At 41.1% G+C, this 27,670-nt stretch overlaps 1 protein-coding gene across 2 annotated transcripts; it reads right to left on the reverse strand.

The window, feature by feature from the left end:
• Positions 1-12,383: 12,383 nt before the first annotated feature.
• On the reverse strand, positions 12,384-20,943 carry LOC123410743 (histone-lysine N-methyltransferase CLF-like). 2 transcript variants are annotated; one of them, XM_045103685.1, is made up of 16 exons: positions 20,603-20,943; positions 20,115-20,258; positions 19,692-20,020; positions 19,259-19,420; positions 18,453-18,537; positions 18,188-18,337; positions 18,058-18,105; positions 17,923-17,988; positions 17,512-17,804; positions 16,701-16,794; positions 16,353-16,585; positions 15,137-15,268; positions 14,315-14,405; positions 13,490-13,537; positions 13,270-13,398; positions 12,384-13,074 (listed from the first exon to the last, which is right to left on the reverse strand). In XM_045103685.1, the coding sequence occupies exons 2-16, from the start codon at positions 20,235-20,237 to the stop codon at positions 12,712-12,714; spliced, it is 2,346 nt and encodes a 781-aa protein (XP_044959620.1). In that variant the 5' UTR covers positions 20,238-20,258; positions 20,603-20,943; the 3' UTR covers positions 12,384-12,711. The 2 variants fall into 2 exon arrangements, with proteins under 2 accessions (XP_044959620.1, XP_044959619.1); XM_045103684.1 differs by having other exon boundaries at positions 13,270-13,404.
• Between the last annotated feature and the right edge of the window lie 6,727 nt (positions 20,944-27,670).

Genomic DNA, 27,670 nt, shown 5'->3' on the forward strand with positions numbered 1-27,670 from the left:
CCTTCACCTCCAGGAATGTCAAGCTCTAGTGACTGATATACCAGCATCACTTCATCCACCCCGGCACGAGCATAGCCATATGGAAGGTAGCACCTCCTGGTGTCAGCCCGGCAGAGCCCACTCCCAGACATGGTGCCTCTCAAGCAGGTTGTCGTCACCGAGTCGACGACGAGGATGCGGGCCGGGCATCATCGACGTCAAGAATAAATTCTACAACTATTTAGATTCCTACTATTTAATCTTAGGGTGAAATATCATATATATATCTAAAGAAGTAAGTTATCGTCGTACATATTTTCTTCTAACCATGTAAACTTATTATATGCATGGTAACACAAATGAGTTCTTCTATACTTGCCGACAAGTATATCTTGCATGACATATTTGTGAGGGGTAGGGTGGGACACTCTATAAAAAGAACATGGAACATATATCTAAAGAAGTAAGTTATCATCCTACATGTTTTAATGTGGTAATTTAACTTAAAATTCATGGAACATGTTTGTAAATGCGTAAACAACAACTATGACACTATATCTAAAGAAGTAAGTTATCATCGTACTACCTAACCATGGCAACAATTTAAAAACATCTATGAACAATTTCAAAACATCTATAAACAGAATTGAACATATATGAATAATTTCAAAAAAAAATCTCGGACGTGGCCGTGGGTCATGGCGCCGCGCCGCGCCGCCGTGCTCGGGCAGGCCGACGGACATGACGTCGTCGTGCTCGGGCACGGCGAGGGGCCTAAGCGAACATATCGAGGAGGGAAGGAGAGGCCGGTGGAGCTCACCATGGGAGGAGGGTCGGGGTGCGGCAGGGGCTCGTCGGCGGGCAAGAGGGGCTCATGGAGGAGGTGCGGGCGGGCAGTGTCGGGGGGCGGCGACGACGAGGACGGCTTCGTGATGGCAGAGAGCTCTGGCAGCCTGGCGGCTTCGGGACAAGGCGTCGGCGTCGGGGGGGTCGAATGGGAGAGATCGGGGCCGAAAACTGGCGCAGATTATATGTAGAGATATTTAGTCCCGGTTGGAGCCACGAACCGGGACTAAAGACCCTTTAGTCCCGGTTGGTGGCTCTAGCCGGGACTAAAGGTGGGGCGCCTAGGCCACTGGCAGGCACCTTTAGTCCCAGTTGTAGCCACCAACCGGTACTAAAGGTCTATTTTTGGCGCTCCAAATTCCGCGCGGGAAGGGACCTTTAGTCCCGGTTGGTGGCTCCAACCGGGACTAAAGGTCTATTTTTTTCTAAACAGGAGAGTTTCTATTTTTAAATTTGAAATAATTGTTAGACTATTTATAGTTTTTAAATGAATCTTTTTGCTTTAGGTCAAAAAAACTACAAAATTTCTCTTAGTGCTAGTAATTTTCAAATTTACATAGTTTAAAGTTGATTTTTTTTTAATTTGTGTGAATCACTAGTTTGTGAATAACTTTACTTAAAAAATAGATTTTTAGTCATTTGCTTTTACGATGTTTAATATTAGTGTGTTTTATCATTATATTAAATTTGGTAATTTTTAGGTTATTTTAAAATGAAATGTCGTTGCAAGAGATGAGTATTCATCCAAAACATTCATACTTCGAAAGAGATTGTCTAGTTTGTACATGAAGTGCATCCAATTTTTGGTGTAACCCTCCCAACTTTTTAGCACATGCTATGTGGATGAAATGATGATACCATGCAAAGTTTCAGCCTTTTCAAAATTCATTTGTAGCGCTTTTCAATTTCAGGGTCATTTAGTTCAAAAAATAATTAAATGTATGAAAAATAGCAAATGAGGTGAGAAAGTGTTGAAAATTGATGAAGTGGCTTTGAATGATGCATATTGAGCACAAAAAAAGTCTGGAGTTCACATAAGTGTTAAAAAATGAAATGTCTTTGTAAGAGATAAGGATTCGTCCGAAACCCTCATACTTCGAAGGAGATTATCCAGTTTGTACACGAAGTGCATCTAGTTTTTGTCATAACCCTCCTAACCTTTTAGCACATGTTATGTGGGTGAAATAATGATATCCTGCCAAGTTCAGCCTTTTCAGACTTCATTTGTAGCGCTTTTCAATTTCAGAGTCATTTAGCTCAAAAAACAGTATATGCATGAAAATAGCAAATAAGGTGAGAAGGGGTTGGAAATTGATGACGTGGCTTTGAATGATGCATATTGAGCGCAAAAAAGTCTAGAGTTGAAATAAGTTTTAAAAATGAAATGCCTTTGTAAGAGATGATTATTCATCCGAAAACCTGATACTTTGAAAAATATTATCTAGTTTGTACACGAAGTGCATCCAGTTTTTTCGTAACCCTCCAAACTTTTTAGCACATGTTATGTGGATGAAATGATGATACCATGCCAAGTTTCAGCCCTTCCACAGTTCATTTGTAGCCCTTTTCAATTTCAGGGTCATTTAGCTCAAAAATCATTAAATGCATGAAAAATAGCAAATGAGGTGAGAAAGGGTTGAAAATTGATGACGTGGCTTTACATGATGCATATTGAGCGCACAAAAAGTCTAGACTTGAAATAAGTTAAAAAAATGAAATGCCTTTGTAAGAGAAGAGTATTCGTTCGAAACCCTCATACTTCGAAAGAGATTGTCCAGTTTGTACACGAAGTGCATCCAGTTTTTGCTGTAACCCTCCCAACTTTTTAGCACATGCTATGTGGGTGAAATGATGATACCATGCCAAGTTTCAGCCTTTTCAGATTTCATTTGTAGCGCTTTTCAATTTCAGGGTCGTTTAGCTCAAAAAATCATTAAATGCATGGAAAATAGCAGATGAGGTGAGAAAGGGTTGAAAATGGATAACGTGGCTTTGAATGACGCATACTGAGCGCACAAAAAGTCTGCAGTTGAAATAATTTAAAAAAGATGAAATGCCTTTGTATCAGATGAGTATTCGGCCGAAACCCTAATACTTCAAAATAGATTGTCTAGTTTGTACACGAAGTGCATCCAGTTTTGTCGTAACCCTCCCAACTTTTTAGCACATGCTACGTGGGTGAAATGATGATACCATGCCAAGTTTCAGCCTTTTCAGAGTTCATTTGTAGCGCTTTTCAATTTCAGGGTCATTTAGCTCAAAAAATCATTAAATGCATGAAAAATAGCAAATGAGGTGAGAAAGGGTTGAAAATTGATGAATTGGCTTTGAATGATGCATATTGAGCGCACAAAATGTGTGGAGTTGAAATAAGTTTAAAAAATGAAATGCCTTTGTAAGAGATGAGTATTCGTCCAAAACCGTGATACTTCGAAATGCACATAATTGCACTGATTAACTCCTAGCTACGTAATGTTTCTTCGCGTTTAAAATGCCAAAACACACACACATATTTATACCCTAACTCTTACACAAAGATTCCCTCGATTTTTCCGAAGTGGGACTTTCAAGAAAAGCCAGAAACTCACTAAGAAGAAAGTGATGACGGTGGAAGCCGATCACATCCGAGATTGGGATGTTGGGGTACAATTTTTTTTCTTTGCGTGTGTCCCTTTGCACCGTAACCATAGACAATCTTCATCATTTCACATGATGCTTGGGTCACTTTTCACTCTGAAGGGAGGAATTTCATGGAACTTTTCATAACCTTGTGACATGTTTGTCTTTTTCTCCACTCCCACGATGTTTCTTTTCCCTAAATGAACTATGTGGCATTTTGGCTCATCGTATGATGTATTCGCTTCCATATCTTTTCTTTTTCTCGGCTTGGTAGACATGTCCTTCACATAGAAAACATGTGCCACATCATTGGCTAGGATGAATGGTTCATCTGTGTACCCAAGATTGTTGAGATCCACTGTTGCCATTCCGTACCCCGGGTCTTTCTTTACCCCGCCTCCTTTCAGATTGACCCATTTGCACCGAAACAAAGGGACCTTCAAATTGTTTCCATATTCAAGTTCCCATATCTCCTCTATGTAACCATAATATGTGTCCTTTGGCCTATTGTTGGTGTTTGCTGCATCAGAGCACACACCACTGTTTTGGTTGGTGCTCTTTTTATCTTGGTCGAACGTGTAAAATGTATTCCTATTTATCTTGTACCCTTTGAAAGTCAATATAGTCGAAGATGGTGACTTGGCCAACAAGTACAGGTCATCTCCAACTTCAGAGTCATGCATGAGACGTGTTTGCAACCAACCGCCGAATGATGCCATGTGTGTACGTTTGATCCACGGATCAGACTACTCCGGGTTCTTGGATCATACAATATCCATGTGTTCCTTGATATACGGAGCCACCGAGGTGGAATTTTGTAGAACTGTGTAGTGTGCTTGCGCCCAAGAATGTATGTCCCTACATATTATTGAATCCTTTCCTAACGTGCCTTTTCCACCCAGTCTGCCCTCATGCCGCGATTCAGGAAGACCAATCGCCTTAAGATTAGGAATAAAGTCAACACAAAACTCAATGACCTCCTTTGTTTCATGGCCCTTGGAGATGCTTCCTTCTGGCCTAGCACGGTTGTGAACATATTTCTTTAAGACTCCCATGAACCTCTCGAAGGGGAACATATTGTGTAGAAATACAGGGCCAAAATGGCAATCTCTTCGACTAGGTAAACTAGGACGTGCGTCATGATACTGAAGAGGGATGGTGGGAACACCAACTTGAAACTGACAAGACATTGCACCAAATCATTCTGTAATATTGGTAGGATTTCTGGATCGATTACCTTCTGAGAAATTGCATTGAGGAATGCACACAGCTTCACAACGGATGATCGGACATTTTCCGGTAGAAGCCCCCTCAATGCAACCGTAAGCAATTGCGTCATAATCACGTGGCAGTCATGAGAATTTAGGTTCTCGAATTTTTCTCTACCATATTTATTATTCCCTTTATATTCGACGAGTAGCCAGAGGGGACCTTCATACTGCACTGGCATTCAAAGAAGACTCCCTTCTCTTCTTTGGTAAGACCGTAGCTTGCAGGACCTTCATACTCCTTTGGATGCATGACGTCTTTTGTGTGCATACGTTGCTGGTCCTCCCGTGCCTCCGGTGTATCTTTTGTATTCCCATACATGCCCAAGAAGCCTAGCAGGTTCATGCAAAGGTTCTTCGTCACGTGCATCACGTCTATTGCAAAGCGGACCTCTAGGACTTTCCAATAAGGTAGGTCCCAAAATATAGATTTCTTCTTCCACATGGGTGTGTGTCCGTCAACGTCACTCGGAACCGATTGTCTGTCAGGACCCTTTCTAAAAATTACTTTTAAATCCTTGACCATATGAAGTATATGATCACCAGTACGGTGATCAGGCTTCTTTCGGTGATCTGCCTCACCTTTGAAATGCTTGCCTTCTTTTCTTAAGAGATGCTTAATCGGAAGAAACCGACGATGTCCTAGGTACACATTATTCTTACATTTATCCAAGTATATACTTTCGGTATCATCTAAACAGTGTGTGCATGTGTGGTATCCCTTGTTTGTCTGTCCTGAAAGGTTACATAGAGCAGGCCAGTCATTGATGGTTACAAAGAGCAACGCTCGTATGTCAAATTCCTGTTGTTTGTGCTCATCCCACACATGTACACCTTGGATATCCCACAGTTGTAGAAGTTCTTCAACTAATGGCCTTAGGTACACATCAATGTTTTTGTCGGGTTGCTTGGGGCCTTGGATGAGCACTGGCATCAATAATGAACTTCCGCTTCATGCACAAGCAAGGAGGAAGGTTATAGATACATAGAGTCGTGAGCCATGTGCTATGATTGATGCTCTGCTCCTGAAAAGGATTAGTGCCATCTGCACTTAAACCAAACCAACAGTTCCTTGCATCATCTGCAAAGTCCAGCAACTCTCTCTCTCAATTTTCCTCCACTGCGACCCATCAGCGGGTACTCTGAACTCCCAGTCTTTCTTACGTTCGTCTTTGTGCCATCGCATCAACTTGTCATGCTCTTTGTTTTGGAACAAACGTTTAAAGCGTGGTATTATAGGAGCATACCACATCACCTTGGCAGGAATCCTCTTCCTGGGGCGCTGGCCCTCAACATCATCACTAGGGTCATCGCGGACGATCTTATAGCGCAACGCACCGCATACCGGGCATGCATTCAAATTCTCGTACTCCTCACCACGGTAGAGGATGCAGTCATGAGGGCATGCATGTATCTTCTCCACTTCTAATCCTAGAGGGCAGATAGTCTTCTTTGCTTTGTACGTATTGCCGGGCAATTCATTGTCCTCTGGAAGCATATTCTTTGACATTTTCAGCAACTTTTCAAAACCCTTGTCAGATACACCATTCTCTGCCTTCCATTGCAGCAATTCCAGTGTGGTACCCAGCTTCTTCATGTCATCTTTGCAACTTGGGTACAATAATTTCTTGTGATCCTCTAACATGCGCTCCAATTTCAGCTTCTCCTTTTCAATTCCGCAGTTTCTCTTTGCATCTGCAATGGCCTGACAAAGATCATCAACGGTCTGATCCGGTGCCTCTACTTCGGATTCTTCCCCCCATTGTAGTATCATCGTATTCAGGGAACAAAGGATAGCCGTCATCATCCTATTCTTCTTCATTCTCTTCCATTGGAACCCCTCTTTCTCCATGCTTGGTCCAACAGTTATAGCTGGACATGAAACCAGGCATAATAGGTGGACGTGAATGACTCTTGACTTAGAGTAAGTTTTATCCTTCTTAAAGACAACACATGGACAACACATAAAACCATCCCGCTGGTCTGCCTCAGTCACACGCAGAAAACTCTGCAAGCCATCAATGAACTAGGAGAGCGTCGGGCATCGTACATCCATTGTCGGTTCATCTTCATTACACAAGACCGAAAAGACCAAATTAATAAAAGTTCACACGCAAAGTTCATACACACTTATTCTCATAAAACAAAATACAAGAATTTCTAGCTAAAGCATTTAAATGCAACAACAAATGCGATCAATATCGCAACTAAGGTAACAATTGATCCAATAACATAGTAATACCAAGCCTCTCTATTAACGACATATTTTATAATCTTTCTAATCTTCAAGCGCATTGCATCGATCTTGACCTTGTGATCGTCGACGACATCGGCAACATACAACTCCAATTTCATCTTCTCATCTTCAATTCTTTTCAATTTTTCTTTCAAATACTCATTTTCTTTTTCAACTAAATTTAACTTCTCGACAAGAGGGTCGGTTGCAATTTCCGCTTCACATACCTCCTAGATAAAAATATCTATGTCAACTTGATGGGCATAATTTTCATATAAACAAGAAATGCAACGAATAGTTATAAAAGAGAATATACCACATCCGAATCATAAATCGAACGAGGGCCGACGGGGGCGGACACTAGTAGAAAATGGCCCATTTATCCCGGATCCAGAGGCCCATTAGCCCCGGTTCTGGAACCGGGACTAAAGGGTCGGGACTAAAGGCCCAAAACTTTAGTCCCGGCTGGCTTACGAACCGGGCCCAAAGGAGCTCCAAGTGGCTGCTGCAGGGAGCCCAGGCAGGAGGAACTTTAGTCCCGGTTGGTCACACCAACTGGGACCAAATGGCATCCACGCGTCAGCATCTGGCCGGAGCTGGGGTTTCTGTTTTTTTTAATGGAGGGTGGGGGTTTTGGAGGGTTAATTTAGTGGTTTCATATTGTGTTAGCTAGCTAATAGAGAGAAGTGTCCTCTCTTTCTCCGTGCTTGGTCGACGCTAGCTACTTACATATAGAAAGAACTTGACGCTAGTTAATAAGAAAATGAAAGAACCATTTACAATCCCTAACATCTTTTACAATCCCTAACATCATATAATTAAGATCCAATCACAAATTTGAATGATATTCTCCGTGTTTAGGTATGACGTGGTCAAGAAAGAATGTCGTCAATTCCTCTTGAATTGCTCGTATGCGACCATATGGTTGGAGTTCATCCTGCATCTTCCAGATCTAATTTAAAGAAGGGGTCAATACATGCATATATATATATATATATATATATATATATATATATATATATATATATATATATATATATGAATAATACTCAACACAGATGATGATAATATATAAAATAAAATTGTGAATATTATTTACGTACTTCAAATAGTTTCTTAGAGAATCCCCGCTCAGAGGTCGAGTGGCGAATGAACTCGCATATGTAATATCCACATAAAACAGTCCCTTCTTTCTGGTACATACACTTTACGAGAATAGAGTTCAATCAAACTGATAAGCAAGTATAGTAATGATATATTGATGAAAATTTGAATCAATTAGAGATGCGCTGAACTAGCTAGTACTAATTACTTTGGGGTGCGTAGATCGCAACTCTTTGTCTAGACCGGAAACCTTAATGGCGAACTTCTTCCAAACCCTGTTAGGCAAAGAAAATGATTACTTGATATCAGGAAATTAACGAAAGTTGCATGCCGATATGGTCCCGGTATTGACTGAACTTACTTCTTGAGCATTGCAGTCATGTCCGCATAATCCTCTTCGGCTTTACGTCTCGAGTCTAAGACAGTTACTAATGCACTGCCAACGTCAATGGATAGCAGAATAAAGTGGTATCTACGCACGCATATATAACTCATCAATTACATTACTTAACCTCGAGTAAGCGAAACCGAGTATACAGAGAAGACAGCAACACTCACTTGAAGTTGGATGATGACAACACCTTATTGATTGGTCGTGTACTCCAGATCAAGCCCCAAGAAATGCTCATGCTCCTCCGCGGCGTCAAGCCATCCCTGCAACTGTCGAAGAAAATGCGGCACCTCCCTGCTGTCGTTCGTGTATATGACGTCGAGTTTGGTCGTGCCATGTGCGAGCACCTACCCGAAGTGAGTTGTTGGCATGGTGGAAGAAGAGAAGGGAAGAAGAGATAGGAAGAAGAGAGGAAGAAGAGAGGAGAGCGATAGAGGAGAAGAACAGAGAATGGCGAGAGACTCTGCTTCGATTGTGCTTTTCATTGCTGGAAACGACGCGGGAGAGGAACCGTTTGGATCTTTAGTCCCGGGTTGATCCACGAACCGGGACTAAAGGGGTGAGACGAACGGTTGCCACCACCCCTTAGTCCCGGGTTGAGCCACCAACCGGGACTAAAGGGGGATACGAACGGTTGCCGGCCTATTGGTCCCGTTTCGTGTATGGAATCGGGACCAAAGGGGTGACACGAACCGGGACCAATGGCCCACGATGCCCGGCCGGTGCCCTGGCCTCACGAACCGGGAACGATGCCACCATGGGTCCCGGTTCGTGAGTGAACCGGGACTAATGGGATTTTAGGAATGGATCGAAGTCCTATTTTCTACTAGTGGGATATCAAGACCATGGCACTACGTATAACAAACAATCATACAGGTAAGAAAACTATATCTAAATCATACAAATACGATTTTTTTTGGAATAAAAAAGATAAGAACAAGAGGATCACCAAGGTGGTGTCGGCGACGAGATGGTGCGGACAATCGACGGTGGCTAGGATGGGGAAGGGAAGGCACTAAGTAAACCACACTTACACATATGTAAGCTAAGAAGTTAATTTGAGCTCAGATTGCATATAAATCAAATAAACTCCCACATAATTACTCGCGAACTAAAACCCACAAATCACTATAATTATAGAGCATTGCACAAGCTAATCTAGCAATGAGAGATGAAAGGACAAAGTTGCTAACCTTTGTGAACACTCGGATGGATGGGGTATCTCAAATCTTCACAAATCTGGAAAGAAATTAGGATGAACTTGAGCAAGGGAAGAGAACAGAGGAGAGAAAGGAGAAAACAGAGAGCTTGGGTTCGGGTCGGACGAAGCACTATTATAGTGATACTTTTAGTCCCGGTTCTATCTCTAGTCCCGGTTTGTATTACCAGGCGGGACTAATGGCCCTCGCATGTGCCCCAGCCTGACGCAACCCTGCCACCACCCCTTTAGTCCCGGTTGGTAACACAAACCGGTACTAGAGGTTCCTAATAAACCGGAACTAAAGCCTAGTCTCATGAACCGGGACTAGTGGCAGCATTAGTCCCGGTTCAAAAACCAACCGGGACTAATGCTTCAAACCAAAGGCATGTTTTCTACTAGTGATCCACGACATCATCATTGGTGAACACTTTGAAGCCGCCAAGAAGGACGTTGTCGCTGGCATCGAGGCTTTGCCATGATCTAAGGGGGGGGGGGGTACTCCCTAAAACTTTGCATATAAAATTTGTTGGAAGTCGAACTTCATGAAGTTTGACCATATTTTATATTAAAATAATCAATATCTATAATAATAAAGTTATACAATATGAAAAGTTAAATTCATGATGCATCTAGTGACATTGATTCCGTATTTTGAATGTTGGTATATTTTTTCCTATAAAATCAGAAAGTCAAACTTTACAAAGTTTGACTTTACACAAATCTTATATGCGGCGTAAGAAGGACACAAGGGAGTATGATATGTTCATCCCCTAATTATTGGTTCATGTGCTAGGCTTATTTGTTATTTTCATAGATATTCTGATTCTATGCTTGGTACATGCTATGAAATTAATATTGCTATTGTCATCATCATGATTTATTTATGAACGAAATCAATCAAAAAATTGCTAATTTATCCAACAATAAGTTCGGGGTGTGTGTTCATTTAATTATGTAATTTTTTAATTCTTTTCCTTGCAGAAAAAAAAGTTGATACTTATTCATTCATGAACAACAACAACAACAACAACAACAGTTATTATTATTATTCTTTAAAAAATGCTTCTATGTGAGACTTGGTTTCGAAAGGATTGGAAGGTGCAGGCAACTGAGGCGAGGCATGCAGGTGTACGCTATGATCAAATTCAGGTGGGCGGTAGCTATAAACCAGCCTCTCACAGCCCATGAGTACCGGCATATAGTATACCCACCCGCACCGCCACGCTATATCTGCCAACTCGGCCGGCAATGGCCGGCCGGCCGGGGTCACCGCGTCCCCGAAGCCAGCAACCACTATATATATATGGCGCTGCCATTGTTGCCTTCCCAAGATCCAATCACAAGAACCGAAGTTCCTAGAATCCACCGAACCACAACAAGCTCCACGACACCTGCTAGCTACTCACACACACAGACACACACACAGTCAGCTTTCGCCTAGCTAGGTCCGTCGGTCCAATGGAGGGAGGCGGCTCCGGCAAGGTGGGCTCGCCGGAGGACGCCGCGGCGAGGCGGGCCAAGGAGTACCACGAGTGCAGCTTCTGCAACAGAGGCTTCACCAACGCCCAGGCGCTCGGTGGCCACATGAACGTCCACCGCAGCGAGCGCCGCCGCCAAGAAGCCGCACCTCCGGCCGACGGCGGCGGCTCCCAGAAGAAAGGTCCCGGGAGCAGCGAGGAGCTGGACTTGGAGCTGAGGCTCTGATCATTCGTCCGCCTGGTTTACTGGCGATCTGGGCTAAGCTATATCCACTGATTGTTGGGTTAGTAATTAATTCCTGGTTTGCTACTATATCTATATCAGCCTAACGAATCATGCAGAAATGTCTGTATGATCAGGACGTCCGATCCTTCTTTTATTTTTCGTGTTTAAATATGTGTGGGCGTGGACATATATATGGGGTGCATCAACATATATATAGTGTACGTGCATACATATAGAAATTAGGAAGATATAATATGCACATATGCTTTTCCTCTCCTCTCCATTTGTATGGAAATGGAACCGTGTGTGCTACATAGCTGAAGAAATTCTTTCAGGGGAATGTTATCGATGCTTGGACAAATTGATTACTACATGCAGCATTGTGAAAATTTATCACGCGAAGAATCTGTTCATATATAAAAGCTGTCCCAAAATGAGCACATGGTTTTTAAAATTACCGCATACAAACTTACCCGCAAAATACTCCCTCCGTCCCAAAAATAAGTGTCGTGGATTTAGTACTAAATTAGTACAAAATTTGCACTAGATCAACTACACTTATTTTGGGACAAAGAGAATATGATTTAAGAATCAAAGCATATAAGCTTAACCAGACAACAGGAAAAAAAATCTAGGAATACTTTTTAGCATCCAAACTACAAACTCTTCGAGCTATCATAATCTGTTACTCCGGTTTATCTGTTGCGAGAAAATCTAGAGCACTAAGCGTCAGATCTTTCAACTCGACGATAATGTTCTTTTTGCAACGGCCTGCAAGGGGCGAAAGCCCACCTGAACTTTTCCATCAGACCACACCAACTCTCTTCAGGCTGACCTCACGATACGAGTACATTTGATGGAGGGCTATTGCATCTTGCTTGCCAAACCAGCAAGCCATGACGACAGGCCGTGTTGCTCGAACAACGAATCGCTCGCAACGACCATCATCGCTCCTGGATCAGCCTGTGCTGTTTGGGAAGGGCAAACACACCAGCAAAGGCAAAAACCTCGCTGTGCTGGGCACGGAGCAAACCATACATTAAACATATAGCTATTCAATTAAACCAATGGCGCAGCATGATCGCCAGCCACCGAAACAGATAGCCATACAGCGTCCGGTGCAGTTTCCAGCCAAATAGGCAGGATGCCCGCAGCACCACTGGCCCTGATCGCCGCAAAGGCATTGGGCGCATTATTACAAGCCCTAGGGCTGAATAAAACCTGACACTTATTAAATTGTTCATGCTCCATCCACAAGGAGTGCTGATAAAGGTGCCAACGAATGTCAAAGTTCAAAATAAAGGTGCCGCCATAGCTTCAGAATTTCAGCCCCTCGACAGAAGAATCAACCAATGGTGTTTCTTCACTTGGCATGCTTCCTCGGTCGCCCTCTGGAAGACTGCCCAGGCCTCTTTGCTCGTCCCCTGGAAGATTGCCCGGGGTCTTTCGCTCCAGGAGCATTCGCCTTCTTTGCGCTTCCACTGGAAGATTGACCAGGGTCTTCCGGTCCGGTGGCATCATCAGCCTTCAGAGCCCACGCTGGTGCTTCCTCAGGCGCGTAATGGTAATCATAAAAAATCTCCTCGCCTGCATTAATCCGCTCATTGGCAAATATGCCTACCCTATGATCGCCTGCTACCAACATAACCTTGGCATAGCAATTCGGATCAGGGGAATGGTTGGCAAACTTCAGCTTGTTGCCCATCCTGAAGGCATCAAGAACAAACTGCGTCCAAAGAGTATGCATAAGCAACAGCTAGCATCTGGATCAGATATAAAATACAGGTTTTTGAATAAACCGAGCTGAGAAGGAGAATAACTCAGCTCAGGCAAAAGCACTATAGCTAAATCTAGTGATCAGCCTGTGTGTAACCGTGAATGTTTGCATACTGTAACTAGTAGTATATTTCTGCACACGTACCTCGTTATTCAAGTTGAAAAGGAATGATGAATTCTCACGGTCATATCTCTGTCCACGCTTGGCTGCTTCCCTATGGGAGATAAGCTCCCCAGTGTACTCCCCAAGACATTCATCCTTGCCAACAGTATTCTGAAGCTTGTGGAAAAGATATTCATGCTTGCCAACATTATTCTGGGTTACAGGAAAAGAGTGATGAAGAGGATGAAAAGAGCAATTTTACCTTCACGAATGCTCCCCATCCAGAAACATCAGATCTCCCTAGTACGACCTGAAACAAAAGTCACACTAATTCAGTACCATCAACAGGCCTAAAAAATATTTATTTTGTTCGAAAGTGAAGCAGGACAATCTAAAAGAAAGTGAGTATTTTATTTCCCTAAGAAAAATGAATATTTTATAGGGAGGTATGTGTTTTACCGGGTATCTGATGTGTTGTGTCACAATATTAAGTCAATCGTGAACACAAAAATGCAGTTTGCCTCCAATATTTGTTAACGCGCTTCTTAAAAAACAAAGGTGGCATTATCCAATTTTCTTTTTTCCTTTATTTCAGAAGAAAAAATGCTGTCCTCAAAGGCTACAAACTTCAATTGATGGTAAGAAGAGTTTTTGCTGAAAATGTGTCTGGCTTGAATCAAGTTTACGGTATCAGTTTGTTTTAATATTCTAATTGGCTCATAGCTGGCTCGAAAAACCCATAACCAAGAAAAACCATCACTCACAAGAATCAGTTCCTAAAGGGCCTACATGGCATACCGGCTTCAACAGTAACGACAAGTAGCTCAAAAGAGATCTAACACTTAAATCATGTTTAAATAGCATATAGCAACTCAAACCATGGCCTGGTAAAACTATCTATAAGTACAACTGGGTAATGGATTGGACATCTGAGCTGCAGTTATGCACATAAAGTATTTGCTGTCCTTATCTTTATCTTTAGTTTAGTAAGGGACGGATTAGAAATCATCAAACCAAGTATCGACTCAAAGAATTTATAAACAAGATATCCACAACATCTGATAAGCATAAGTGCATTGTTGTTTACCTTTTGTTGTTGTCTAAGAAGCAGTTTCATGTTCTGGCATCCATAATTATCACCTCTTTGGTTGGGGACTCCCAATGAACCTTCACCACACCTGTAGGTTAGAAAATGAACAGTTCAATGTTGCTCTAAAAAACTTATGGAGCAAACCACTTCCACAAGGCACTAATGGAACACCTTCTTAAGCATGACTGGATAACTCTGACTTTATACATCTCAGGTTGCTTTCAAAAATGAGTTACTCAACTGAAGTTGCTGTCCAAGATTTGCTGCTTAACTCTATATACATGCATAACAAATTAACAATTGAAGTAAACTACAAAGTCAAAAGATTTCCTATCATTGACATGATTTCAGAAAGTGCATAAACAAATGGGAAACAGATATGTTTTCACCCCCTTTAAACAATGCACTGGTTCACATGAGCATTCAATTAACTAGCAAATGAGCAACATCATATCAAATTAATAGGCATGATGATTGTCGGCTATGGCTGATGGCTACAAATTTATTTTATTAACTTAAATTCAGTCCCATTGTTTAAGCTTTACTTGCAGAAATGAGTATCTTGAAATTTGTTTTTTTTGAGAATAGTATCTTGAGATACTACGATAAAATCAAGCAAGATTGTTTCTGCACTTATAAGAATAAATCCATCACCCACAAAACTCTTTGTGATTGATGACAAACTTGCGTAATTTTGAACTACTTTGGTACAGGTTTGATCATAGAAGTGCAAAGAACGAAAATCACAAGTCTGTCTAAACAGATCACTAAAAATTAACTACAAAATCATTCAAAGGTTCTCCAGTTGCAGATACGTACCCTACCCCACAGTATATGCACATATCAGGATCACATTCCCTGTCAGCAGCAAAGCATGGGCACTGGCGGCTGCGACACTGAGCCTTGGCACACTTGCAACCTAAAAAACGATTCCTGCACGCTTCCGGACACCTGGAATGCAAAGTGCATAAAATTCCACACAACAAATAACAATCTCTAAATGATGACATAAGAATGAGGATACCAGATTGTTTGCATGCTACCGTATGTGTATTCATCCGTCTGTATAGCTCATTACAATCACAATTGGAATTTCTCAAATGAAGTAATAACAAAAAATTATCAAGGACCTAAGAGTAGTATTCCCTCTGATCCATATTAGTTGTCGCTCAAACGTATGTATCTAGCAATGAAATACGTATACATCCATTTCAGCGACAATTAATATGGATAAGAGGGAGTATTGGATTTCATTCTCTTCTGAGAGTTGATCCATTTATTATGCAGCTTCGTAAAATCATTTTTGAATTCAATAGCTTAGATATTCTCTATAAAAAGTTCAAGGATGGTAACGAGTCATGAGACAGTAACTCAACTACACAGTATTCAGTCAGTATATTAAACAATATAACAGAAAATTAAAGCAAACTACATCTATAAATATATGATACATGAGCAATGGTATTGATATCCAGGAGGACAAGCAGCCTCAGTTCACCTAGAATAGGATTAAGTGGAGTCTGAGGTTGTGATGGTACGTCATGGTCTGGTTTGGTTTCATAAGTTTATTGGTTTCACGTTAATTATGCAGAGTGTCATTCTTTGGATGGGAGGGTCACATTAATTATGGAGAGTGTCATTCTTTGAACGGGAGGATCACGTTAATTATGGAAAGTATCATCGAGTGTTGGATGGGAGGATCACATTAATTATAGAGAGTATCATTCTTTGGACAGGGGGATCACGTTAATTATGGTAAGTTCATCGAGCGTTGGACGGGAGGATCGCTAGAATATGTATGCCCCCGTTGCAACGCCCGGGCAATTAGCTAGCCTAAACAAAGGATGAGTATCAAACCAAGCCACACTGCAGCAGAGGGCAAACAATATTTCTGGTACCAGCAAAAGTAGGTTAGGCCATGGGAGAGATCAGCGATAAGTCAATACATAGAAGACAAATATATCTATATACTTCAAATGCATAGAAACTTAAGCATAATGATGCAAAAATTTGTAAAGGAAAACAATTAACTCACCCACAGAATTTCTCACAGCATGTACCATTTTTCTGACATGGACACTGTTTCCCACATGCCAATTGACAACCACATGGATTGTAATGCTGACGAAGCTCATCCTTCCTTGCTGCAATCCTTTTCCTTATGAAACGGTACACTGTAGATCTTGGGATACGCTTCACACGACGGACCTTTCCTCGCTTTCCAGGAAATCGAGATCCCAGGCCCAAATCACGGCCCAAATCATGTCCCTGTGGTGTCAACATCGGCAGCACTAACATAAGATACCAACCGGGTGAAAATATAGAGTAGACTGAAACCTACTTTTATGAATCCTTTAACAAGAGAAACAACACCGCTAAAAACCTCAGATGTGCTGCTGTTCTCAATATAATTCATGTACTGAAAAACATCACTGCACATTTTCTCTCCACCAAGAAGGTTCCGAGCAATTAAACAACTGCATGAAAAGAAATCCACAGGTTCAGTATTATGAGTACTAATTCCGGAAAGCAGAGTAAACCTATGAGGCTATGACTACATTTATGATAATGGAGAGCGACGATTCGGCCCCCGGAGTTATTTGCTCCTACTGTGAGCAGTAAAATCCCAAGAATAACTTCCGACTGTCAACAATTCAAGAAAAGAAGACAAATGCAAGTGACATGTGCTTGCAAATCTTCATGGAAAATGAGTAGTTTTGGGCCCTAGCAAAAAAATCAGTGCCCTAAAAAATATAAGTGGTAGTGGTACTGTGAAAAATTTAAAATAAATCATTAGTGGAAATATTTTTGTGGTTATGTTTCTAAGCCGATGGTCATAGTCCATGCAACTTCCAATAATAGAGAATTTTTAAGCATTACATTCTCCAACATTTTTCCAATCCCCACGACAGCTTCACACTTGTAGGATGATGATGAGAAAAAGGTAAGTAGAAGGCATGAAGAGTTATAGATAAACTTTACTCATTAAGGATCCATGATCAAAATCATCCAAATGGCGGAGTATAACCCTTCACACATAACCTTACTTAGTTCAGAATTATGTTGACAGGTTATTCAAAGCTACATAGGAACTTTGACCTGACTGGTTGTATAATAGTAAGCAACACATTAACAATAAGTTCAAGGTAATGAAACCACTGATATAAATTCAGTCATGAGGAGAAAGGTCCAACCTGTTCCTTCCAAAAATCTCCACACCTTTAACTAGAAGCTCTTGCTCAATCACCTTCCAGGATACAAGATTGTCTTCTTGCGTGCATATATTCTTATCGACTAATTCTTCCTTTGTCGAACTATCATGACCATCTGTTGCTGACTGCTCATTATGTGTTTCCTCCATCAAATAATTACGATCTTCCACTAAAGCTGAGTTATTCTGCATTTGATGTGCATCCTTCTTCCGAGAACTTCTTGCGCTTGGAGAATTATTTTGTGAGGATGCAACTGAATCTTTGTGTTTGGTGGCCTGGCAATATATGGTTTGCGAACAATATCAATGCAAGTTGGTGCTTATCTTTCATAATCAAAATTTTCAGAGAAGACAAGCAGCTTTTCAGATGTCATATACACCATAAAATACGAACCAGTTTATAACAATGAATACCACATGGTACATCATCCATGCTGTTCCAAGGTGATTGCTTTTCTGCCTGTATGAAGAAGGCGCAAATAAGAAAAAACAGTAATTTCGGAAATAACTCTGGAACTTCAAAACTTACAGGAAATATTAAATCTTGAGAACACCCATGTAGTTTGCAATCAAAAACCTGCCAATGTCAGGATGAGAAGAATATTCATCAGCAAACAAGAGGCATTACATATATCACATGATGATTGAGATGAACATACTAGACATCGCCGACAAAAGAGATTATTGAAGGAATCCAATGCTGCATCCAAATCTTTATCGTGGTAAACATCTTTCAGTTTAGCATTAAGTTTGGACACTTGTTTGGAAGAACCTTCAGTGTTCTCCCCTTTTACGATCTCATATCTGGCCTGTAAAATAGGGCTATGTGTGTTATTGTCAATGGTGAAAATGTGAACTAGAAAAGGAAAAATCCAAATGGCCAAAATGCTATTGAGATTAAGTGGCTATGAAGAGAAAACTAACCTTTATATCACCAGCAGTCTTCTCACAACATTGAGCCAGGGCTTCCAGCACTGCATCAGACATGGCAGTGTCTTCAATGGTCGTCCTAACATGAAAGTAGAGGATGAACATTAATTATTACACCAAAACTTCAAAATACCCAGTGAGAGATAGACATCATATAGCAGAAGCCAAAATATATTGTTGATCTATCAAGTTTAAGGAAGGTGTAAACTCATCAACAGACTACTCAGGTTAGAGCTAGACAGCGTAAGCTCGATAATTCTGTTCCTTGAACAATATGGTAAAAGCAAATCCTGCACCCAGTTTGGAGCCAGTCTAAATAACCTTACTTCTCTGGGGTCCAAGCTAGGCTAGCTTGATTATGAGCCCACAATGAAAAATAATTAGACAGCAGCAGCAACAGAAGAGACCCTAGGTAAAAAAGTAAGAAAGCCACAAATGTGCAATTTATTGCTATTGAAGCTCTCTACTACATGAAAATGAAGCGAAACTATGCATGCCACGATAATTACATAAGTGATATTTTGTATTTGCACTACTTTAATACTTTATAAATCTTAGCATATTATTTTTTTCGAAATCAAGTTGTGACAATCTTTAAATTTAAAGTAAAGTGTGTGCAATCTCTAAAGGAAAATACGACAAACTTATTGCTTTAAAGAAAAGTAAGTGCGATAGCGATCATTCAAGAAACTATGATTCTTAAATCATAGCAAATGTCAGTCACAAATAAGTGCAGAAGTTAAACCTAGGTAAGGTAAAGTAATGCAAAAGAAAGCAATGGAAACTCCAAGCTTGTCTACCGAATAAGATTATCTTCGGAGCTATTGAATTCCCTTTTCTTCTCTTCATCCTCAACAACTTCATCTTCACTATCACTGAACATTAAAGCTTCACCACAATCTGCATTATAGTAAATATTTTTTTGATCAAATGCAGATTGGTCTTCCGTCATCTTCTGGTTCCTGCAAGAAACCCCAAGAGATCTTTTATATCAGAAACAATACGAGACATTACTCTTGCAAAAAGACAAAAGTGTAACACTTATGTACAAAGTATAGTACGTAATATTAAAATCCCTATCAGCAAACACTTAGCATGCCCTCAATCTAATCATAAGCTGTTACTCCTGCTCTCTACCTCAACCGGGCAGTAGCAACACACAGAGATTCAATATTTAATAGATACCTGCATCAGTTTTGGGAGGATGGGAAGTGCATGTGATATGAAACAGACCTGTCCACAAACGTCCATGTTGTATAACGTGGAAATTTTGACACTTCTGGTAATTCAATTGGCTTCTTGGAATTCTTTGCAGCGAGATTTCCACCCAAAGTAACAGTCGATGTAGCATGCGGACTTTCTTCTTGATAACTGCCACAATCTTCCTCAACAAGACACAGTTCAAGACCATGCATTGAGTACGGAGCATCGTCTTGCCTAGGTGTCAGCAGATTGGCGGCTAAATCTGTACCATCCGATGCACTCGTTTGCCAGATTATTGAAGACTTGCCCTTGCTCTGTGTAATGGTGCTGAGCTTAATCTTGTTCTTCTCTATCATATCCTGGAAAAAAAATAGAATGATCAGACAAAATGTCAACGGGGATATCTGATTAATAAATGCGGAGGGGAGTACAGAGTGTGTGGTTACAAAGCACCTTAATGTCATTGGAACGGTATGTCGTGAACTCCTTCTTCAACGCATTAACATAAGATGAAGCCTTAACATAAGATGAAGCCAAAGCGAGTCGGGAGGCCTCGGTTCCTTCTTCATCTGGCATGGCCTCATCATCCTGAGGGACCTGCATCGACAGTAACTTCGTCAGCACATGCGTAACACAAACTGACATAATGGTCATATGACTGATTATGGCTACAAAGTATCAGAGCCAAAAAGAGAAGCAACATTAGACCCCAAACATTTACAGGGGGTCGGGACACAATGCACAACAGCAGTGTGGATTTCCATTTTGCAGATAACTCTTAACTGCTAAGCACAGTAGTGACCTGGGGCATACGATCTAGCAACGCTATAAACTGAACGCATGGCTGCTAAGCAAAAAATCCAACGGCAGCTAGTGAATTCGAGAGGGGGGAATGCAGTTATTAACAACACCCTAAGAAACGAAATCGGAATGTCGAACACCTCGGCGGCGGCGGCGATGCGCGCTGGAGGCGGAGGGGTACGGGGACGTGACGCGTCCGCGGCGACGGCGAGCTACCGCGCGGCGGCGGCTCCAGCCTCTGGAGCACAGAGGAGGATGGGGGATTTGGCGGCCGCGTTGGGTCGAGCGTCGGGTTGCCGCCTACGCCACCAGGTCTCTCCGGGCCGGATCCCCGCCGCGAGCGGCCGCCGGTTGGGGCCGGGAACCTGTATGCGGCGGCGGCTGCCATCGGACCGGACGCCGAGATGTTCTGCGGCGGGGACAGCGGCGGACGACGGCCTTCGCAATTCGCTCATTTTCAACTATATTGTTTTGTGTGAGAAACACACACAAAAACGAGACAAACCTGTCTAAATTTTAGACTCTAGTCTAGAGACAAAAGATATAATGCACACAACACTTTCCCAAAAAAACTTAAAGTCACACAATAACACAATATCAAGATATGTTTACATAATTTATATTTGCATCTTACGGGACCGTAACGCTGTTTTCTCTCTCTAAATGATGAAATCAGCCTTTTCAAAAATAAAAGCATCATTCATATAGAGAAATCAAATTTCGTCACCATACATAGAAAGTAGTAAAAAGTATCATAGTCTTACTAAAATTAGATAGTAACACGTGAAATTTAAGATATCGTTTGCGTCCCGTTATAAACCGTAGAGATCAAGATACATGCATAAATTAAAAGCAAATCAACTAAAAAACGAACAGAAATCCAACGTGTCACTAGATCTCGATCCTAAAGTTTCCACATACATCCATCGTTGCAAAAGAATTGCATATTCCTTTTCGTCCTTACCCATCTACCAACGGAGACCATCGACACCATCCCCACCTCGGACGACAAAAGACATTAAACCATTGAAACAAATATGCAAACCTCAGTTGCGTGGGAAGGCGGATGGGAGACGCTCCCAGATGCAGCGATCGAGAGCAACGACATGGCCGCACCTACATCGGGTGGACAAAACCATTTAGCTTGCCCCTCTCGCGGATCTAGGGCTTCATCGCGTGTTCTTTTCCCTCGCAAAACGTCTTGTTTTTTCATTGGAAAAAAACAAGAGAGGGTTCCGCTACAGGGATCGGCACGAGGGGAGATTATAAAGGAGGAGGATTGAATACGTGTGAAATTATCTCACTACCCCTCCCTCCCCGGTCGTAGTCGCCGTCCCCGGGAGCATGGCTAGATTAATGGGATTATATGTCTTAAGACATGGGACCTAAAATGTTGTAATGTGGGTCAATATTTTGGTGAAAATCATAAAATAAGGGAGGGTTAACCATGAACTGTGCTAGAATTTACAAGGGCAAGATTATACTTTGGCGTAACCCCATTATCTCACCATATGACTCGAGTGTTTCCTTCTAAGAATAATCATTTTCATAAATTGTAACCAATGATAGCGTGTGAAACAAATGACGTATCGGGAAAGGATGGTTGGTATACCCATTTACAATATACTAACTTTATTGCAATGTATATTTGTGTATCTAGCATATTCTATTGACTAGTATCTAATAGATACTCCCTCGAGACTATGTAAGGTGAGAGGACTATGGTTGTGCGACCAAGATTGTTTAATTCTCCTGATTGTATTAGAGGTCGGGGAAAGCAAACCAAATCTATTGTAAATATTAATACCTTGATCCTTTCATATCATCCATGTAACGTAATACAGCACATATCGAGCGAGCGATTATCAATAAATAAAATAATTAAAATGGCCATGCTCCGGTGGTTGTGGGTGAGGAGAAGGAAGGAGTAGGAGGGAAACGCTTCGGGTTGTCGATGATTTTATTGCATGGGGTTTGAGACACAATCTCCTCAACAACTAAGCTCCCTAGGAGTAAATTTCTTGAGAAGCTACCGTGGCTACAATTTTCTTTTGGCCTCTCGATTTTGACCAGGTCGTTGGGTTAGGCCTCATGAAAAAATTCAATCCATTAGTAGCGTGTGAAACAAAGGACGTGTTAGGTAAGGTTGGTTAGTATACCCAAGGAAAATACTACTAACTTTATTGCAATATATATTTGTGTATCTAGCATATTATGTTGACTAGTATCTAATAGATACCCCCTCCAAACTATGTAAGGTGAGAGGACTATGGTTGCGTGACCAAGGTGGTATTTAATTCTCCAAATTGCATTACGGGTCGGGGAGAGCCAACCGAATCCATTGCAAAAACAGGGATTGATACCCGCATTAATATCTTAATCCTTTTGTGTCATCCATGCAACATAATCCATCACACATTCAGCGAGCAATTATCAATAAATAAAACGATTAAAATGTCCATGCACCAGTGGTTGTGGGTGAGGAGGAGGAAGGAGTATGAGGGGAACGCTTCGGGCTACCGATGATATTATTGCACGGGCATTGAGACACAAATCTCCTGAATAACTAAGCTCCATATGGGTAAATTTCTTGAGAAGCGATAGTGGCTACGAAATTTGTTTTGGCCTCTCGGTTTTGGCCTCTCATAAAAAATGAAAAACACACACAAAAACGAGACAAACCGGTCTAAATTTTAGACTCTAGTCTAGAGACAAAATATATAATGCACATAACACTTTTCTAAAAAAACTTAAAGGCACACAATAACACAATATCAAGATATGTTTACATAATTTATATTTGCATCTTACGGGACCGTAACACCGTTTTCTCTATCTCAATGATGAAATCGGCCTTTTCAAAAATAAAAGCATCATTCATATAGAGAAATCAAATTTCTCCATCATACATAGAAAGTGGTAAAAAGTATCATAGTCTTACTAAAATTAGATAGTAACATGTGAAATTTAAGATATCGTTTGCGCCCTGTTATAAATCATAGAACATAAGTTCAGATCGAGATACATGCGTAAATTAAAAGGAAATCAATTCAAAAATGAACAAAAATCCAACGTGCCACTAGATCTCGATCCTAGAGTTTCCACATACATCCATCATTGCAAAAGAGTTGCATATTCCTATTCGTGTTTACCCATCTACCAACGGAGACCATCGATACCATCCACACCTCGGACAACGAAATACATTAAACCATTGAAACAAATTTGCAAACCTCATTTGTGTGGGAAGGCGGATGGGAGACGCTCCCAGATGCAGCGATCGAGAGCAACGACATGGCCGCACCTACGTCGGGTGGACAAAACCATTTAGCTTGCCCCTCTCGCGGATCTAGGGCTTCGTCGCGTGTTCTTTTCCCTTGCAAACGGCTTGTTTTTTCTTTGGGAAAAACAAGAGAGGGTTCCTCTACGGGGATCAGCACGAGGGGAGATTATAAAGGAGGAGGATTGAATACGTGTGAAATTATCTCACTACCCCTCCCTCCCCCACCGTAGTCGCCGTCCCCGGGAGCATGGCTAGATTAATGGGATTATATGTCTTAAGACGTGGGACCTAAAATGTTGTAATGTGGGTCAATATTTTGGTGAAAATCATAAAATAAGGGAGGGTTAACCATGAACCGTGCTAGAATTTACAAGGGCAAGATTATACTTTGGTGTAACCCCATTATCTCACCATATGACTCCAATGTTTCCTTCTAAGAATAATCATTTTCATAAATTGTAACCAATGATAGCGTGTGAAACAAATGACGTATCGGGAAAGGATGGTTGGTATAGCCTTGTACAATATACTAACTTTATTGCAATGTATATTTGTGTATCTAGCATATTCTATTGACTAGTATCTAATAGATACTCCCTCCAGACTATGTAAGGTGAGAGGACTATGGTTGTGCGACCAAGATTGTTTAATTCTCCTGATTGTATTAGAGGTCGGGGAAAGCCAACCAAATCTATTGTAAAAATAGGGATTGATACCCGTATTAATACCTTGATCCTTTCATATCATCCATGTAACGTAATCCAGCACATATCGAGCGAGCAATTATCAATAAATAAAACAATTAAAATGGCCATGCACCGGTGGTTGTGGGTGAGGAGAAGGAAGGAGTAGGAGGGAAACGCTTCGGGTTGTCGATGATTTTATTGCATGGAGTTCGAGACACAATCTCCTCAACAACTAAGCTCCCTAGGAGTAAATTTCTTGAGAAGCTACCGTGGCTACCGTGGCTACAATTTTTGTTTTGGCCTCTCAATTTTGACCAGGTCGTTGGGTTAGGCCTCATGAAAAAATTCAATCCATTAGTAGCGTGTGAAACAAAGGACGTGTTAGGTGAGGTTGGTTAGTATACCCAAGGAAAATACTGCTAACTTTATTGCAATGTATATTTGTGTATCTAGCATATTATGTTGACTAGTATCTAATAGATACCCCCTCCAAACTATGTAAGGTGAGAGGACTATGGTTGTGTGACCAAGGTGGTATTTAATTTTCCTAATTGCATTACGGGTCTGGGAGAGCCAACCGAATCCATTGCAAAAACAGGGATTGATACCCGCATTAATATCTTAATCCTTTTGTGTCATCCATGCAACATAATCCATCACACAGTCAGCGAGCAATTATCAATAAATAAAACGATTAAAATGTCCATGCACCAGTGATTGTGGGTGAGGAGGAGGAAGGAGTATGAGGGGAACGCTTCGGGCTACCGATGATATTATTGCACGGGCATTGAGACACAAATCTCCTGAATAACTAAGCTCCATATGGGTAAATTTCTTGAGAAGCGATCGTGGCTACGAAATTTGTTTTGGCCTCTCGGTTTTGGCCTCTCGTAAAAAATGAAAAACACACACAAAAATGAGACAAACCGATCTAAATTTTAGACTCTAGTCTAGAGACAAAATATATAATGCACATAACACTTTTCTAAAAAAACTTAAAGGCACACAATAACACAATATCAAGATATGTTTACATAATTTATATTTGCATCTTACGGGACCGTAACACCGTTTTCTCTCTCTCAAGGAAGAAATCGGCCTTTTCAAAAATAAAAGCATCATTCATATAGAGAAATCAAATTTCGCCATCATACATAGAAAGTAGTAAAAAGTATCATAGTCTTACTAAAATTAGATAGTAACATGTGAAATTTAAGATATCGTTTGTGCCCTGTTATAAATCGTAGAACATAAGTTTAGATCGAGATACATGCATAAATTAAAAGGAAATCAATTCAAAAATGAACAAAAATCCAACGTGCCACTAGATCTCGATCCTAGAGTTTCCACATACATCCATCATTGCAAAAGAGTTGCATAATCCTATCTGTGTTTACCCATCTACCAACGGAGACCATCGATACCATCCACACCACGGACGACGAAATACATTAAACCATTGAAACAAATATGCAAACCTCATTTGTGTGGGAAGGCGGATGGGAGACGCTCCCAGACGCAGCGATCGAGAGCAACGACATGGCCGCACCTACGTCGGGTGGACAAAACCATTTAGCTTGCCCCTCTCGCGGATCGAGGGCTTCGTCGCGTGTTCTTTTCCCTTGCACAACGGCTTGTTTTTTCATTGGGGAAAACAAGAGAGGGTTCCACTACGGGGATCAGCACGAGGGGAGATTATAAAGGAGGAGGATTGAATACATGTGAAATTATCTCACTACCCCTCCCTCCCCCGCCGTAGTCGCCGTTCCCGGGAGCATGGCTAGATTAATGGGATTATATGTCTTAAGACGTGGGACCTAAAATGTTGTAATGTGGGTCAATATTTTGGTGAAAATCATAAAATAAGGGAGGGTTAACCATGAACTTTGCTAGAATTTACAAGGGCAAGATTATACTTTAGCGTAACCCCATTATCTCACCATATGACTCGAGTGTTTCCTTCTAAGAATAATCATTTTCATAAATTGTAACCAATGATAGCGTGTGAAACAAATGACGTATCAGGAAACGATGGTTGGTATACCCATGTACAATATACTAACTTCATTGCAATGTATATTTGTGTATCTAGCATATTCTATTGACTAGTATCCAATAGATACTATGTAAGGTGAGAGGACCATGGTTGTGCGACCAAGATTGTTTAATTCTCCTGATGGTATTACAGGTCGGGAAAAGCCAACCAAAATTATTGTAAAAATAGGGGTTGATACCCGTATTAATACCTTGATCCTTTCATATCATCCATATAACGTAATCCAGCACATATCGAGCGAGCGATTATCAATAAATAATACAATTAAAATGGCCATGCATCGATGGTTGTGGGTGAGGAGAATGAAGGAGTAGGAGGGAAACGCTTCGAGTTATCGGTGATTTTATTGCACGAGGTTCGAGACACAAATCTTCTCAACAACTAAGCTCCCTGCGAGTAAATTTCTTGAGAAGCTACCGTGGCTACATTTTTATTTTGGCCTCTTGATTTTGACCAGGTCGTTGGGTTAGGCCTCATGAATCCTCATGACACAAAGGATGTGTTAGGTAAGGTTGGTTAGTATACCCAAGGAAAATACTACTAACTTTATTGCAATGTATATTTGTGTAGCTAGCATATTATGTTGACTAGTATCTAATAGATACCCCCTCCAAACTATGTAAGGTGAGAGGACTATGGTTGTGTGACCAAGGTGGTATTTAATTCTCCTAATTGCATTACGGGTCGGGGAGAGCCAACCAAATCCATTGCAAAACACAGGGATTGATACCCCGCATTAATATCTTAATCCTTTTGTGTCATCCATGCAACATAATCCATCACACATTCAGCGAGCAATTATCAATAAATAAAACGATTAAAATGTCCATGCACCAGTGGTTGTGGGTGAGGAGGAGGAAGGAGTATGAGGGGAACGCTTCGGGCAACCGATGATTTTATTGCTCGGGCATTGAGACACAAATCTCCTCAAAAACTAAGCTCCCTATGGATAAATTTCTTGAGAAGTGATCGTGGCTACGAAATTTGTTTTGGCCTCTTGGTTTTGGCTTCTCGTAAAAAATGAAAAACACACACAAAAACGAGACAAACCGGGCTAAATTTTAGACTCTAGTCTAGAGACAAAATATATAATGCACATAACACTTTTCTAAAAAAACTTAAAGGCACACAATAACACAATATCAAGATATGTTTACATAATTTATATTTGCATCTTACGGGA

Source organism: Hordeum vulgare, chromosome 7H (assembly GCF_904849725.1).
Source record: "Hordeum vulgare subsp. vulgare chromosome 7H, MorexV3_pseudomolecules_assembly, whole genome shotgun sequence".
NCBI classification, from domain to species: Eukaryota; Viridiplantae; Streptophyta; class Magnoliopsida; order Poales; family Poaceae; genus Hordeum; species Hordeum vulgare.